Raw genomic sequence first — 16,348 nt, 5'->3', positions numbered from 1 at the left:
TATATAACATATAAAGATGCACCAACTGATATCATTTTATCTCTTTAATTTATTTACGACTATACCTGTACAATAATTAATCATTTATATTCCATAAGATGTTAAAAATTAGGAAGCTAGATGACAAAAGTAAATTAAAACAGAAGTAAACTTTCTAAGGGGGTTCCAATTCTCTTGTCTCCGTTGTCTCTTTGGACGCCTGTGGGCTGCCTTGGTCTCCCCAGTTAGACATGCTGTACAGAAACGTGGCTGCAGAAATCTAGGAGCCGGCTAAATACTTCACAGAGCACTGTAAACGCTGTTGCCACCCAGGGCCTGCATGTTTCATGAGTGTGATGGCAGTTACATGCACGAGGCAGCGCGGCAGCGTAGCTTACACGGTGAGGCTCAGGAATAAAGAAGCCAGACGCCCACTAGAAGCAGTCGGGGATCTGTGCCTGCTCCAGCCACAATTCATGCCGTCACTATGTCCCTGAGACGCTTCAAAGATGGGTCTTTTTCCATCACTAATGATAAAATGGAGGACAGACTCTGATCATGACTTTTAAAAGGATTATGACGAAAAGTGAAAGCCCTTTTTAACTAAGGCCGAAGCGGTCAGTATCGACTTTCAGATCACTCCGCACTTTAATGTGCCTTGTGACACAACGAACTGGAACAACCGGTTAACTTCATGTTTATTAAACCTAAAGCAATCTGAGAAAAGCCAATTGATATAAAAGTAACCTATTTATCATAGGTATTATTTACTGACAGAAAAAGAGACAGAGAGGAAAGAGAATTGGATATTTTCATCATTGTTTTGCAAACTGACCAAATGTCCATTGTAATTATTCTTTTCAAATAGTTGAAGTTTTTAAGTTAAATAGTACTGAGCAAAAGAGTTATTTAAAGAATTTTGTAGAGAACTGTGTAGTAGAGTATTAAATATAAAAATTTATACTTTCCTCAGTTAAAAGTGAAATGCATTTAGATGAATACAATATCTTTAAAGTCATTAGCATGACCTATACCATCATTAAAGGAATGTTAAGAGTTTTCTCTGTTTTGTTGTTTTCAGTGGCTGTTGGCTTCTCCTGCTTATGCAGTGCGGCCTGTGTTGGCCTGAGATGTGAACAGGACATCGATGACTGCAACCTGAATGCCTGTGAGCACACTTCTGCCTGCAAAGATCTGTATCTCGTTAGTATCCATGAATATTATTAATATAACTTAATGAGGGCTGGCATAAATTAACTGCTGCACATATAGCTAACTTTTGCCTATGTGACATGTTGATAGATGTACATTTGTGTACATACTTAACATTAGAAAACAGAAACTCAAGCGACATATTTTCACTTTATAGTAGTAGAAAAATATTCTATTCACTGCTATATATAGTTTGATGTAAATATTATAAAACAAATGGTTAACTCTTTGGATTTACAACTCTTGGCAATAATTTGCGTGAAATTTGAGAAATTATTCTAAAAAGTGCTGTTAGTCTCATAGGCACCTACTTTTATCTAATTCAACATATTGTATACACATACGTAATATATTTCATTGTCATTTATAATCTTAAATTTTCTTTCGATTTCTGCCTCCTGTTGTACACTTTCATCGTTTCCTTCATTCATCTGTGTTGCTACTGTCCCCTCAGTACATATCCATTTGTCATCGGCTGTATCACAAGCACGTGCCATTCTGCCTTAAACGGACTGTGACACAGTTGGCAAATCAATGGGATCCCCTTAGGCTCCTCATTTTTCAGAAAGCCTGACATAAAAAATATCTGCTCAAGGTGGATTCACTGACTGGCTTCAGAAAATAAGTGATGTACAACACAGGTTAATGCTGCAATACTAGTCCTGGCTTGTTGTGTATTCTTTAGCAACAGACCTGATTTTCACTAAAGGACCACACTAGTTGAAATTAGAAAAAAATGCTTTGAAAGACTGACCTGTATTCACTGACATATTTTGACAATCTTGTACTGACAATGTTTTTTTACGAGGAAAGGGTAATTTGTGACAAATTCCTTCTTTTCCCCGAGGAAGGCAGATACCTAAATACAGAATTACAATTAATGTCTGGATAGCCATGACCAGAAACAGACGTGGGCCATCAATGTTCTAGCCACCAGTTAGGGATGCGTAGTGGCCCTGTTGTTTTATCTTTGTTCATCCAAAATGCTTTCCCTAAATCAGTCAAGCTAATCTCATCCCACTTTGGGGTTCCTTTAGGCATGAATATGCGACCCTATGATGGTCTCTGAGATAGGAGTGAAGTTCTTTCTGGGGAAAGGTTTCCTCACCTACATGTAGGATGTAAATAAAGGTAACGACCTCTTCTAGACCTTCTAGCATCTGGATTTTATACATGTACTTGCTGTTGCCATTTTCAGACCTCAAGGAGGGGAATGGGGTGCTGCCTAATGGTAGGAACCCTGAAGGCAGCAGACCTGAGACAGAAGAAAGCTGGCCCTTGCTCGATTGTTGAACTCCTACCTGAAGCCCTCAGGGGCCTACCCAGCCTCTGGGTCTAATTACGTGAGATCACTTATGGCCTATTTTCAAATGTGTCTTGGGTCAGAGTTCCTTTTTACTTTCAGGTAAATCATCTAATTTCCATAATGTGATTAACTTTATTTTAGTCCATGATTTCAGCCATAACTTCAGCAACAACAGGAGTTTATTGTAGCAGAAAGCAGCAGAGTTGGAAAGGAAATAAAATTCTCAAACTAAATAAAGTTCACCAACTAGATTATATTATATTAATTGATTTAAATACTTTATGATGTACAAGGAAATCATTGAAATTACCTGACTCCTAATCATAGTTCGTGTATCAATTATAAGAAGAACAGAAATACCATTGAATTGATGATGTCCTTCCATGAGAAGACGTTATGGAGACAAAAGATTGTTGAAAAAAGTTAAAAAATGTTCTAAACATTTGATAGCTTTTAGAAATGGAGTCTGGGTCCCCAGGGTTACACCCAGATTTGATGATTGATGAAAAAGACTCAGAAAAGCTATTTTACTCATGGTTAGGATTTATTACAGTGAAAAGTTATAGATTAAAAATAGCAAAAGAGATGGCAAAGTTGAGGAGAAACCAGGCACAAGCTTTCAGGTGTCTTCGCCTTGTGGAGTTGCGTGGATGGCACTTAATGCTCTCAGAAATGATGTGTGTCAACATGTCTGAAGTGTGGCCTATCAGGGAAGCTCAGTTAAGCCTTGGTGCCCAGGGTTTTTATTCGGGTCAATCACAATGCATACACCTTAGATAATCAGTCTTCAGCTCTTTCAGTGTTCAACTCATACAGCGTGGTCCAAAGCCCCAGGTTTAAAAATAGGCTTTAATCATGAATCATATCATTAGCATAAACTATTTGGCATAGCCCAAGGTGTCAGGTATCAAGCACAGTGTAATCGGGCAGGATATTCCACCAATCAGAGGTTATCTTCCGGGAGGCAGTAAGGGGCCATAACTTCCTTTGGAACATGTAGAGTTTGAGTGCCCAAGCCTGCTAAGTTAAATATTGCACCAATATTCTACCAAATATTGCATTTTTATGCAGGAATAAATAGTACATAACTGGACAAATAATACATTCTATAGTAATAAGTTGCAACAAAAATCATTACAAAGACACTAAGTCAGACAGAATGAGCTAAAAACTCATAATTTTGAAATAAAGCCTGGCTAAAATAGACAACATAAACAACTGAAATAAAACAGGGTCCAATTTGAGTTTCATATATGCTTGTTTTCACCAACATTGGTAAAAGACAAACGGTGAAATGCTGAAGGCTTTGAAGTAGAAGAGAAAAAGAAAGGCATCGAATGTGATGTTTCTGCAAAATATTTAATAATTGTGATAAACAGGAGGGGGCTTTATTCCGTCGATGAAGCACTCGCGTCTGCCTGTGAGGCGGCAGCCTGCTTTGTGTGTGGTGGGACTCTCCAGACCAGTCCAGGCGGGGCCGTTGACAGGAGGCATGCTGCTTCTTCAAACTTGGAATGGGTGTAGCTTTAAGTTAACTTTTTCATGTTTGCATCATTTCCTTCTGATTAGATGTAGCATCGTCAATGTGAGTTTAGATAAAAAGCAGAAAATTAGAAGACTTTGAAACCAGGATGAGAAGACTTTTGTAGTAATGAGCCAGTTTTCTTATTTTCCTTTCTTTATGGTTCAGTAAACCTAAAAAAACAATGTGAGGAGAAAAGAAAATTTGAAATCCTTGGCACATAAGATACACATGTTAAGAATGAGTAGTGTAAGATTTATTCTCTCATGTAACTTTTTTAGGTATATTTGAAAATAGCTGTTTCTTATGGCTATTTAAATATGTGTGATCAAACTATTCTACTGTTTCCCTATCATTTTGCCTTCATTTGCTTCTGTATCTTACATGAATAATGAATGCTTACTTTTGATAACAGCAGGAGAAACAGAAATAGTGCAATTGAACTAACATGTGGAAAAAACAAAGTTTTTATTCACATACAACTATATAAAAATTTATACATATTGTATATACTGGTATACTACAGATATCCGTTTTCTCCCAAGCACTCAGGTGCAAAAACCAAACTGAATTTATGTGTTTTCCAGTGAAAAATAAAACTGCCTTTACCTTCACCACCATATGGTTGAAAACTCCACATCAGTCATTTGAAAGTCGCCCGTTTCTGCCCTTTGGGATTGTAGAGTAAGTGTTGGGTGGCTTCAGCCTGGATTGTGAGGGATAAACCCCCGCTCTGGAGGTCACTTGGCTGCTGCCGAAACGCCTGTTGGGTCATTCCCATGCTCCTTTCAAAGATAGGTTAATCTGCCATATGATTCCAACCCTTTCATGTCAAGTTTGGCTCCCAGCACCTTCTCTGCAGCCCTCGAGTGCATGGGGCTTAGTTAATTAGTGGTCAGGTCCCAATTGTCCTTTCACTGTGTTCAATTGGAACGGCTAAAACCTCAGGTTCTGCTTTCTCGCTAGGATTACAAACCCTCCATCAGTGTGGAATCAGTCCAGCCGCTCTCGGTCCAAATACAAAAGCCTTCATTTCTCTCATGCCCTCCCTCTCCAGGAAGATTTGCTTAATCTCATTTGATGGAGATTAACACAGAGACTCTGACTCAACGTCAGAGCTGGGGAGCCCCAGAATTCTCAAAAGACACACAACTGCCTAAATATTCCTTGACGGAGAAAAGGAGAATTCCATTTTTGTATCAATAGAAGATGGTAACAAATTTTATTCTCAATGATTTCTGTTGCATAGGAATATGACAGGTTGTCACACTTCAGATGACTTAGCTCTTCTATATAATCTTTACCACGGCTAAGTTGAATATTAATATTGCTTTTAAATCATAGGTCATATAGAGTATTATCTGAAATATTAAACCTCCAAAAAATGAATTTTTCCTTATTCATTTTTTTTAACATGATAGGTTAAACATCTTGTAAGTTTTAAGTAACTTAAAAGGGCAGAGAGAACATTTGGAGATTTCTGGCTTTGACATGGATTGGTTCTATAATTTCCTACAAGTCACTGAACTTATTGGAACCATAAAATGAAGAATTGTTAGCATATTCACTCAAATTCACTACGTATGGCACTATTTTATTAATTTAAGGACAAAATAGTTTACCATTTCTATTTAAGCTCCAGAATATACAGAAGCAAGTGTCTGTTATTGGAGTTTTTAGTTGGCTTATCAGTTTCTTCAGTGAAATGAAATAGTTGAACTCAATTGTTCTTAACCAGGGAGTTGCCTTTGAAAACACATATGCTTAAATTCTGATTCAGTAGAGCGATGCAGACCTGAATAATTTATAATTCCTTGTGGTTTTGATGTCTACCTCTATTTGAGAATCTCCAGACTAGATGTCTAGATGGCGCTTTCTGGGTCTAAACTTTTGTGATATTGGGGGTGGAGCACAGACATTTCTATTTCATGTGTACTGATAACTCACAAATTTAACACCTTAAAAAAAGAAATAAAGGATGGTCTGAAAAATCAAGAGATTTATTCCCCGTGTTTTCAGCAGGACGTTTCATTGTATCTTCCATTTAAGGTACTGTTCTCCTTTGGATCCTTCCACCTGTTTTAGTGCTTTTATTTTTAAGACAAAGGGAATAAATCTAACTTTTTCATTTTAATCTTTTGTGAGAGAGATAATAATATATTGTTTTCTCCTCACTTGCAATAACTTAGTGGAGTATCACTCTTTATGTATTGACATTTGCTAATCAGAAAATCTGTGCATGAAATTATAGCTTTTCATAGAGGCTGGGTATAATGTTTGGAATCATTTCAAGAGTATTAAAAAATAATCAATGACTGATTGATTGTAATGATATTCCAAAAGTTCCGTTGTCTTTTGATTAATTGACTAGTTACAGCATCTTCACTAGTGTATATACAGTCAAAAGTTTAATCCAAATCTTGATGTATTGGTAAACAACCAAACTCTGTTGAAAAGGGCACTGCACGGTTACGGAACATGAAATGAAGTCCACTGGACATGTCCATTCTAAATAGCCTGCTTTGTTTTTGTAGAATAAAATCTGCCTAAAATTTTTTACTGTCCAGATCTCTACCTTTCATTCCACAGATCCTTGCTTAAGAATTTATTGAGAATAATTTAACATTACATTATGATTGGTGTAGTTTTCTATTGCTTCTATAATACAATAGATTGTAGAATTGTTTTCCTTATGTAATTCAAGACTAATGCAGAATTTCAGTTCATTCATCTGATGACATGTGTAATTCTTTCAATATATTCCCCTCAATTGTCAGTTTTGTCTCAGTTAATCTGTCTATCTGAAGCTCCTCATTGCTTCCCCTCTAATCTGTTTTTTGAATCTGTCATGGCCTTGAAACAGGTAATCAAATCTGTTAGGATTATATGCAAAGTAAAAGTAACAGAACTGGAGAAAAACCTTGTTGATTCACCCAAATAAAGAACCACATGAGCTGTAATTTGGACTTGTGAAATCAAGCTCAGACATATTTCCTCTTCTTTATTATTCCAAAATTCATTACAGAGAAATGAGGTTTACAGGTGGTTGAATCTTGAGGTTTTACGAAATCTCTGGAGCAGTATTGAATTTCATAACTGCTGTGTGAGAACATAACTGAATGGAAAGAGGAATTTTCCCTTTTCAGACTCTCTGATAAAAATGGACAGTTCTCAGAAATAGTCCAACTTAAAAAATGATTTAGAACTGATTGAATACCATTTCCATTGACAATATTCACCAAAAGACATTAGTGAATGGGTTTTTTTTCCAAAGAATTATGAGACAGATTAAGCTTCAATTTATTTCAATGCAAGCATTGTGTTTTCATATTATTATTTTTTGTATTTACATCACTATAACTAAGACCCAACTCTGGGCTTTGCCACTTATTTCTGAGAATTTAGTGAATAGTTACAGTCCACAGTAATTTCATTTTTTCCCAAAAAGCATTCTTTCTGCCGTTTAGATGGATGTCATTTTTAATTGGTTAAGTCTACGTAAGACAGTTTTTAAAAACTGTTATGTTGTGTTTATATATTCTTTTTAAGAGGATAATAAGAGAAAAAAATCCCACATCTTCCTTCAGAAGAACAGGTTGACTTCAACAATTTATTATTAACTGACAAGGATAGTAAATTCTTCATCTCCATCAGCCAAGGACTCCATTGTGTTCTAACTCTATGTCATCCTAACTCCCAATTTGTCTGCGAGGAGTTTAACAATAGTGAAAGTCTAGGAAATTTTGAATTAGGAAATGGATATATATGTTAGTGGAAACAAGCATATGTGCCAGTATGCATGTACAGATGTGTGCACATACATAGAAAAGGGAATATGTCTTTGTTCTTTAGTCATTTGCCAACCATCCTGACTTAAACAGAAATTAAGAGCTTTCTAAAATCAAATTCTGGAGCCCAGGTCAATTATTTCATATTTGAACTTGTCTTGGTTACATTACAATACATACATTTAATTAAAGCTAGCGGATAAAGCGTCTCTTCATGTAAAGTGATAAAAAAAACTTTGGTTTGAAATAATTGAGAGTGACCTGTGGCATCATCTTGATGATGGTAGGATTACATTTTACAGTATAGCCTTTAAAACCAAAGACTGCACATACAAAAGAAGGTGGGATTTTGACAGAGATTGCTTTGCTTTCACTAGCTGTGTTACCTCTAAGAACCTTTCTAAGCCCCAATCAGTTCACTTTAATAATGGACATGTCAATAGCAGCTACTTTTCAGGACTGTTATGAAGATGAAATGAGATAGGCAGGTAAAATGCTTAACATTGTGCCTGCCTCATGAAAGCAATTAACAAATATATGTGATATTTAATGATGATGATGATGATGGTTTCATTGTGGCTACAGATAAATAGAGAGGCAGGGAGGAAGGGAAAGAGAAAGAAAGAAGGAAAGAGAGAAAGAAAGAAAATAAAGAATGAATGAATGGATGAATTGAATGGTTCGGTCTTGATATCTCTTTAACTATTTTTAGATTTTCTCGTAGAGTAAGAAACCCACAGAGTCTGTACTCATGCCAAGATTCCAGAGATTCGGTAGCTGCTGATAGCTTTTGTCTTACATGATCTCAGGCTGTTGGGCCTCTGGCTGTCTTTAAGGCTTGCTGAGATTGCTGCATTTCTGGTGAAACGTTTTGCATCTGACAGAGACAAAGCAAAACACCTTGGCCTGCTCCCTCTCTCTTCCGCATGGAGCCTCTAATCTGGTGAACTCAACCCCAGTCTCATCAGCACCATAGCCTTCGGGGTCACTTCCTCTGCTTTAAGGTGCCGGTCTTCTCTGCCCTCTCAGAGCAGGAAAATCTCCCTTCATCTAACTGCTGTGCTTAAGAGGCTAAGGCAAAAATTTATCCTCCACACTTAGAAAAATCTGAAGCAGAAACTCAAAAGAGACCCATATGATTGGCATGGATGGAAGTGTGAATGCGTAGATGAACATAAACACAGGCATAGATAGGGGTCTAGAGTACTATCACTGGTCCTGTGATTTTTTTTCTAATATACACAATCAAAGGTTAATTGCTTGTCAGACAAGTACATCCCACTTTTCTCTGTGGAGTGGTGTGCCTCTCCAGGTGTCCTTTTATAGTGAGGAATTTGTCATAGAAGCTGTATTTTACAGAGAAAGACGTAAGGCTCATAGAAGTGATGCAGGATTCTCATGGACACACGGTGGTACACAGCAGAATTAACACGGTCTGCCTCTGTGTTTTTAAAATACTCCACAAACGATTCACACTCCGAGCCATAGTGCGTAAATATTGGGCTAGCCACAGTCACTGGACCGCGTGGAGAAGGGCAGAGCCGCATGGTAGTTTACCCTCGGCAGCCTCTTGTAGGGAGCACTGAGCACCCAGCCAGTCCTGATGTGCCCTGGCAGCCTGCCCTGAGACGTGTCCGAGAGGTTTGGGGAGAACAGGTTGAATCAGGGAATGATCCGTCAACAGCTGAGAGGATACACTCGCAGAGGCTAAAATTTAAGCCTCAGCTTCTCATCTACAGAATTACTGGGGTTGAGGAGAATTTTGAGTTAGAATTCTAATAAAGAAGTTTAGGATTAAGATAGAGAATTAGGATGCTAAACATTTTTTTTCCTCAAGTGGAAACTTTTTATGGAAAAAGTGCTACCCTCAGCTAGTGTTGATGAGCAATTTCAGAAATCCTAGTCATCAAGGAAGTGGCTATTAGAGGACATTGGTGTGGAAAGAGCAGGCTGACCTATTAAGGCATGTGGTTGAGGACTGATTTGAAAGACTGTTGAACAGAAAGGGGCCTTAGGGAATTTTTTTCCCTAGAATATACAGTTTTTACTAAATTATGATTTGATGCTTGTGAGGGTACTTGGAAATTGAGAGTGTAATGCCAACCTCTTGCTACCCAGTAGATATTTTCCCCTAAGATTTGGGTGGGAGCTTCAGGTACAAATTATATACAAGGTAAACTGGACCCTTAATGCCACAAGCAGCCTGGCACAGGCAAGCTCGCTGTTCAGTGGGTCCTGTGAAAGCCTGGCAAAGAACCAGAGCTGTAGAGGGAATATTGGCTTGGAAAGGTGCAGTCATTTCATTAGTAGAAATGCAGTAAGAGAAACTTGCAGCATCTGGTACAATTTGCAGTGGACCTGAGAGAGGCAATGGGACATAGGATGGTTAGTCCCTGGGCTGATAAGCAGATTACTGGGCATAATTGCTTCTGAACAAGAAATACAGTACTGGAAAATAGTTTGCAATCTTGTAAACTTGGCAGTTTCCTCTGTGGTAGGAGACTCAGCCTGCCAAACTCATTCAGTGAGAGACTAATGGCTGCAGTGACTGGAATGAGCTAGAGCCAAAGAGTTGGGGACACAAACTACTTTAGAACTTGGATCAGTTTATCCAGCTGCCTAATACTGACTGTGGGACTAGGAAAATGTTTTGATTTCTCCCCCTGTAATTGTGGCTCAACGCATTTTAGAACTTGGTATGATACTTACATTGGTCCGTGAGCCATGGGCAGAATCAGAAACAGCCAGGTTACGGAGCATTAAAAACAGCTGCGAAATGGGGTGGAAAATTAAGGAGGATTCTAGCAACAGGCACCGAGAGAAAGCTGAGAGCTGGTGGGAGTGTCGTGAGGTAAGTGGGGTCTAACAGGAAATGTTCAGAAGTACATAGCAGATCAGTCATTGCCACCCCACAATTCTCAGCGGTATGTAAGCCTTGCTACAGACTTTAGAAGTCCAGTTTCCATCTTCAGATGAATGGGAGAATGTCAACTGGATGACTTCAATCCAGAAATGACCCAAGGTGATAGCCTTAAAATTCATTTATGCAAATTAAAGCTTAAATACTAGAAGTATTTAGAAAAGACAAAAGCCCTCACTAAATAATTTAAATTTTAAATTTAAAGGATAAAATTTCTCAAAATTTGGCATTTAAGATATTTTATTAAATATACTGTATAAATATAAAAAGGAAGGATTTTTTATAATAGGAAAATGTTCTAAGATATGGTATTTCATTCCAGTTATAAATACATTTTAATGGATAAACCAAAAAATTACCAAAAATTTGCAATTTTAATTAAAGAAATTAGTTAAAGAAAAACAATTTAATAAGAAATCTTAAGAGAAAAATAACTTCTCCATGGTGTCTTTTGCATTATTGAGAACTGTTATACTGCTGATTAAACATCAAAAATATCCAACGCTTATGAAACCTTTATTGAAGGGTACGAACCACTCGTCACGTCTCCCAAGTGGTACCAATTGCTGCTCTTCAGCCGTCAGGAGCTGGCTCTTGCTGTGTTCTAGTAGACAGAGAAAGCAGACCAAGTTTTCTTAAAATTTGCCTATTCAACTAGCTTAATCAAAGGATTTCTGTCATTTGCCCACCCAGTTTTTTTCATGGATCTTGTGTATGATGAGTTGGAATGAATATATCCACAGTTGCACTAAAATTTTGGTCTGATTTTTTAGTATCTTTTGGCATTCTGAGACAAGCTAAGCACACTTTTAACATAAATGAATTTTAACTAAACATAAAACAAAATTTAAAATTGATACTATAAAGGTCCAAAAGAATGTAATGTGCTAAAGTATTTTCAATTCATTCCATATTGTCCAAGTGTAATTTGCCCTTATTAGTGTCTCTAAGAGGAGACAGTTGGATGAATAAAGACCCAGGCTCATGCAAATCAAAATTCAAAAGCAAACTATAATTAATGTCACTGTAACTAAGGAATAGCTATCTGTAAAACATTTCAGGAAACACCATGAAGTATTAATAAATAAAAAAAAGTTTACACAGGACAGCCTTTATAATACACCTTTTAAAGGATCTTCCAATAGTTCAAGGCAGAATCAAGTTAAGATTTTTGAATAAATTGTTTATTTGGTTTTTCATTTCCATTCTCCCTCCTGTGAGTGATTAGTATATTATATGTAATAAATTGATGTGGTATGGAAAGTGTTAGTATTATGTACACATGTGTACACTTTCTTTGCTATAGGATATGGAGAGTGAAGAAATTCAGATGAAGCAGAGGACACGGAATAAGATTACCTTGAATGATGAGCCTAGAACCTACTGATAAAGACTTTTTCTTGTTTCTCTCTATTTTGTTTGAATCAAGTTATTCTTTTATCATAGTGGAAATTAAGATATGCCTTAATTCCATTGTGGGTGGGAATCTAGACTGGCAAGACTCTATTTGCCTGAATCTTGGGAAATACAGTAGTTGATTAGAAAAAGCTCTCTGATTTAGAGAGTCTCTCATGCATAACGACAAGTCAAAATTTTCCTTAGTAAAAATAGAGATGATATGGATATGAAGGGCTGTGATTTAGAACATGGCCAGATTCTGGAAAATGCAATAAGCAGGAAAAACTAAGAACAGATTGCTGGACAATTGGGGCAGAAGAGGCACATTTAAAGCAAGTTATGGCCAACTTCCACAATTAGTTTTTATCTAAGTCTCTTACCTACTTTAAAAAATACTTGCTTTACACTTGATCTGGAATATAAATTCAGCCTACGGTTGCCATATACAGCAAATACAAATACAGATGTCAGAATATTGCACAGGACATACTTAGACTAAAAAAATCCATTTTTATGTGAAATTCAAATTAACTGGATGTCCAGTAGTTTATCTAACAATCCTAATACAATCAGATCTTCTTTGAAAGAAATTTGTGTATCTATCATCAAATATGCCTACTGTGATGTTCCTGTCTTTAAACAAAATGCTTATTTTTTATGCCTCACTTAGATAAGGAGTTTGACTTAATTCAGGTAAAAGAAGATAAAATTGTTCCAAGTGACCTCTTCTAGAACTGCTTAGATTGTGGAGAGGAGTGGAGGATCATGAAGGAGGAGACTGCAATGAGGGTCTCTCTCCCATCCTCTAGACCAGCAATTGAACCGAACAAATGGGGCCTGAGGTGCTTGCTGATAGGCTTAATTAGTCAGATCCCAGAATAATTTGTTACCTCTTGTTGTTCATGCAATTCACAGACAGATTGAAGAGGAGAAACTCTAGCCCTAAGCAAAGTCGTAACCTTTATTTAGGTTAAGACCTTTACACAGGCTCCTGGTGATTTTTTGACAAAGGTTGTCTTCAGCGGCCATCTGCTTTTGTTCTCAGGGATGACCTGTGATTGCATCAGTTCACTTGCCACCTACTGGACCAATTCATATAAGGCTTGTCCTACATCTGCATATTCATAAAACAAGAGATAATTCTCGTCACATTAATGTAAAAGACTGCACTAGAAAATTAATAAATGTGATGTCAAGGGAGGACCCAATATATGCTCATTTTCTGATCTTCTGCAAGAGTTATAAAAATATTTTTATAATTTTTTAAAATAGTTTTTGTTAAAAAATAGTTTATCATTTCTTTGTTAAAGTGAGGTAGAATCTCAAACACTCTTGAAACCCTGAAATTTCCGGAGGCTGGGTCAGAAGCTTTCACTTCTGCCAGCAGACACTTGTTTTGCTGCCATAGGAGCAGTATACGGGATTGATGAGAATAAAACCCGGATTGTGTCAGAGGCGCCGTCCGCCAGGAGGACAGACCCTGGGCTGCACTCTAAGAAGCAGAGGCAGTTTGGATCTTTATTGTGTAGAATAACTTATAAATCCATTGTAAGTAAGTTTATAAGAAAGCATATTCATTTCTAACTTAAAATCATGTCTCTTCTGACAATAATCTAGAGCCAGCTAATTATTTTTTTGTCTTCAAATAATTCCATTGCCTTGTTTTTCTTGTATGCGAAGATTGATTACTATACAGAATGCTGAATAACCTTTTCTAATTCTGTAAATAACTCTTTAATAACATTTTAAAATTTGACTGCAAAATTGTTGCATGTTCCTTTGTAAACGGTTTAGAAAGATAGAGAAAAATTTTTTTAAAGTCATTTCAAGTCTTACTACAAAAAGAGGCATAACCAGTATATCCTGCTTCAGAAAATTGTTGTGGAAAATATTGCCACATATCTTTTACTTTTCAATTGATAGTTCAATAATCTATCTGCTCCTTTAGAAGACAAGTCATCCAGCAGGATAGTCAGTCCAGAATGGGGTCATCTCTCCTTTTACGTTGAATGGAAGAGTAAGAACAAGGATGTTTATCCAGAGGCCCTGGGACTGAATCTGGCCTCAGAAACCTTGGTTTGGTTCCCATTAGTTGGTCAGTAATGGTTTATGTTTGAATTATCTTCCAAATTTAATCAGGAAAATTTCATATAAGGATCCAGATGCTCATCTTCTTTTGAATAATCAGGATATATGGTAAATCCGGATGAGAGTGTAACGGGAAGAATTCGTAGAGTTGGTGTTCTTCACACGCTGTACATGAAGCTCTGTTTGCTGCTTCCTCGGTTTACTGATTACTGAGGCCCTCAAGCACGTCTAATAGGCTGTAAAACACTACAAAATAATGAAAGCTTGCCCAAAGACTGAGAAATTACCCCCAAAATTGAGCCAAAAACTTAGAAAAAAGTAACAGAGAAAATGTTCTTTACCTGGTAGAAAATTAGCAAGTCCACTTTACAGTAACCTCATTAACACATACTGGTATAGGGGAAAGGAGAAGTGGAGGGGCCCTTAAATGGGCTTCATAATAGCATCCGAATGTCTTTTAAATAATGATTTAAAACTTGGTAGACAGCAATTTTTTCATCTTAGATGAAGATTCAAATGAGTGAGTGTGAATATATTTATTATCTATTTATTTGTCCTGGCACAAAGAGCTCATATTCTTCCTCATTTCTTCTATTCACTCTGAAATATAAGTAGATTAATGACATAATGGTGTTATCTATCTTTTTTTATGTTCACTAGAGAAAAAGTGCACTCTACTGAGACAGATTAAGTCAGTCTTACTTTATATTGTACGTTATTCTGTTTAGGCAGCAGAACAGTCTTATTGAAATTTTGCCCAAGGATGACCTCTTTCCAAGCTAATTCCTATTCAGTTGTACTCTGTAAGTAAACCAAAGATGAAGTGTAATACGAACAATTTATCTTTTTTAAGGATGCAGCATATCAATGTGAAGGAAAAATAAAACTGACAGGAAGTTCATAATGTTACAAGAACCATTTAATCTATGATATCTATTTATTTAATAGATTTATGCCTGACATCCATTTCCCTGACAAGCATCATAAGGATTTTTTTTTAAAGATTTCTCAGATAGATTTAAATCTTGTTACTGAAGAGCTGAAAAATAAAGATTCTTGTGTAAATCATATACAAAATTATTATTATTGGCGGTAATAGCATCTGGGGGTTTTGCTGAAAAGTTGCTAATTTATTAAGTATAAATGCAATCTAGCAAAGTGATTGGAAATTTTTGTATAAATTATAGAGTGAATCTTTAGCATTTTCTAAAATATCTGTGATCAACTCTAAATAATGAGATCTACTTTAAATTATTAATATTTAATTAAATGTTTTAAAACCTTTCAAAATCATTTTAAAATTATATATATCCATAGTGGTTGAATCTGTCAGTTATTATATAAATATAATATAGTATACAAATCAGCATCAGAACTCAGTTGCAATGTCCATGTCTCTGATGAGTCAAACTTTTGCCAACAGTCTCCAAACTTCTTTGATTTTTATCCATTATCAATAAAACATTTTGCTCATATATTTCTAGAACTGTATTATTTATAAATTATGTACATAATTTAGTCTACTAATAAAACTGTAAAAACATCCACACAAAATATAAATAAAAATGTAATCAGTAAAGGAAAAAATAATTTTTAAAATGTTATAATGTTTATTGGTAAACTAAAATATTGGCCTATTTAAAAGTGATTAGAATTGACTCGGGAGCGCAATGCAATTAAACATGCTGCCTTCCCTTTTTTATTCGTGAATTTTGTCATAATAATTTGAAGGTCAGCTTCTAATTTCAATTTGCTAAAATACTTGATTTTAAAGACTGGCCAAGATGAAAAAGATACTATGCCACAGTACCTAGTTCAAAATGGAAAAAGGACAACATTGGTTGTGTTTACTAAATCATCATGTTTGCGTCTCTACCACACCCACTGCGCACCCCAATCCTGTAGAGAAAGAGGGGCTGCTGCTGCGGCTGGCTTGCTCCTCTTCCCTGTTCCCTTTCTTTTGCTGCAGGTCCTGTGGTGGCCTGGTGTTCCTGGCATCTATGGTTGCCCGGTTTAAAAAGGGAGCTCTTCCTACAGGGAGGGGCTTTATCTACCTATTTTTCTAATTCTCTGGAAACACTGCCCCCGGTAACACCTGACAGTAGCTCTCGCAAAGCCACACTCTCTCCTCCGTC

At 36.5% G+C, this 16,348-nt stretch overlaps 1 protein-coding gene across 1 annotated transcript in view; it reads left to right on the top strand.

The window, feature by feature from the left end:
• Nucleotides 1-319: 319 nt before the first annotated feature.
• Nucleotides 320-16,348, top strand: part of LOC111769165 (protein eyes shut homolog) — a 1,017,614-nt gene continuing 1,001,585 nt past the window's right edge. Inside the window, exons 1-3 of the mRNA XM_070244139.1 lie at nucleotides 320-380; nucleotides 588-596; nucleotides 1,061-1,182. Of these exons, the coding sequence (XP_070100240.1) occupies nucleotides 320-380; nucleotides 588-596; nucleotides 1,061-1,182 (192 nt within the window). The remainder of the gene's footprint in view (nucleotides 381-587; nucleotides 597-1,060; nucleotides 1,183-16,348) is intronic.

The sequence above is a fragment of the Equus caballus genome, chromosome 20 (assembly GCF_041296265.1).
Source record: "Equus caballus isolate H_3958 breed thoroughbred chromosome 20, TB-T2T, whole genome shotgun sequence".
Taxonomy (NCBI): Eukaryota; Metazoa; Chordata; class Mammalia; order Perissodactyla; family Equidae; genus Equus; species Equus caballus.
The sequence above is the reverse complement of the archived record's forward strand: the minus strand, read 5'-3'. Positions and strand labels throughout refer to the sequence as shown.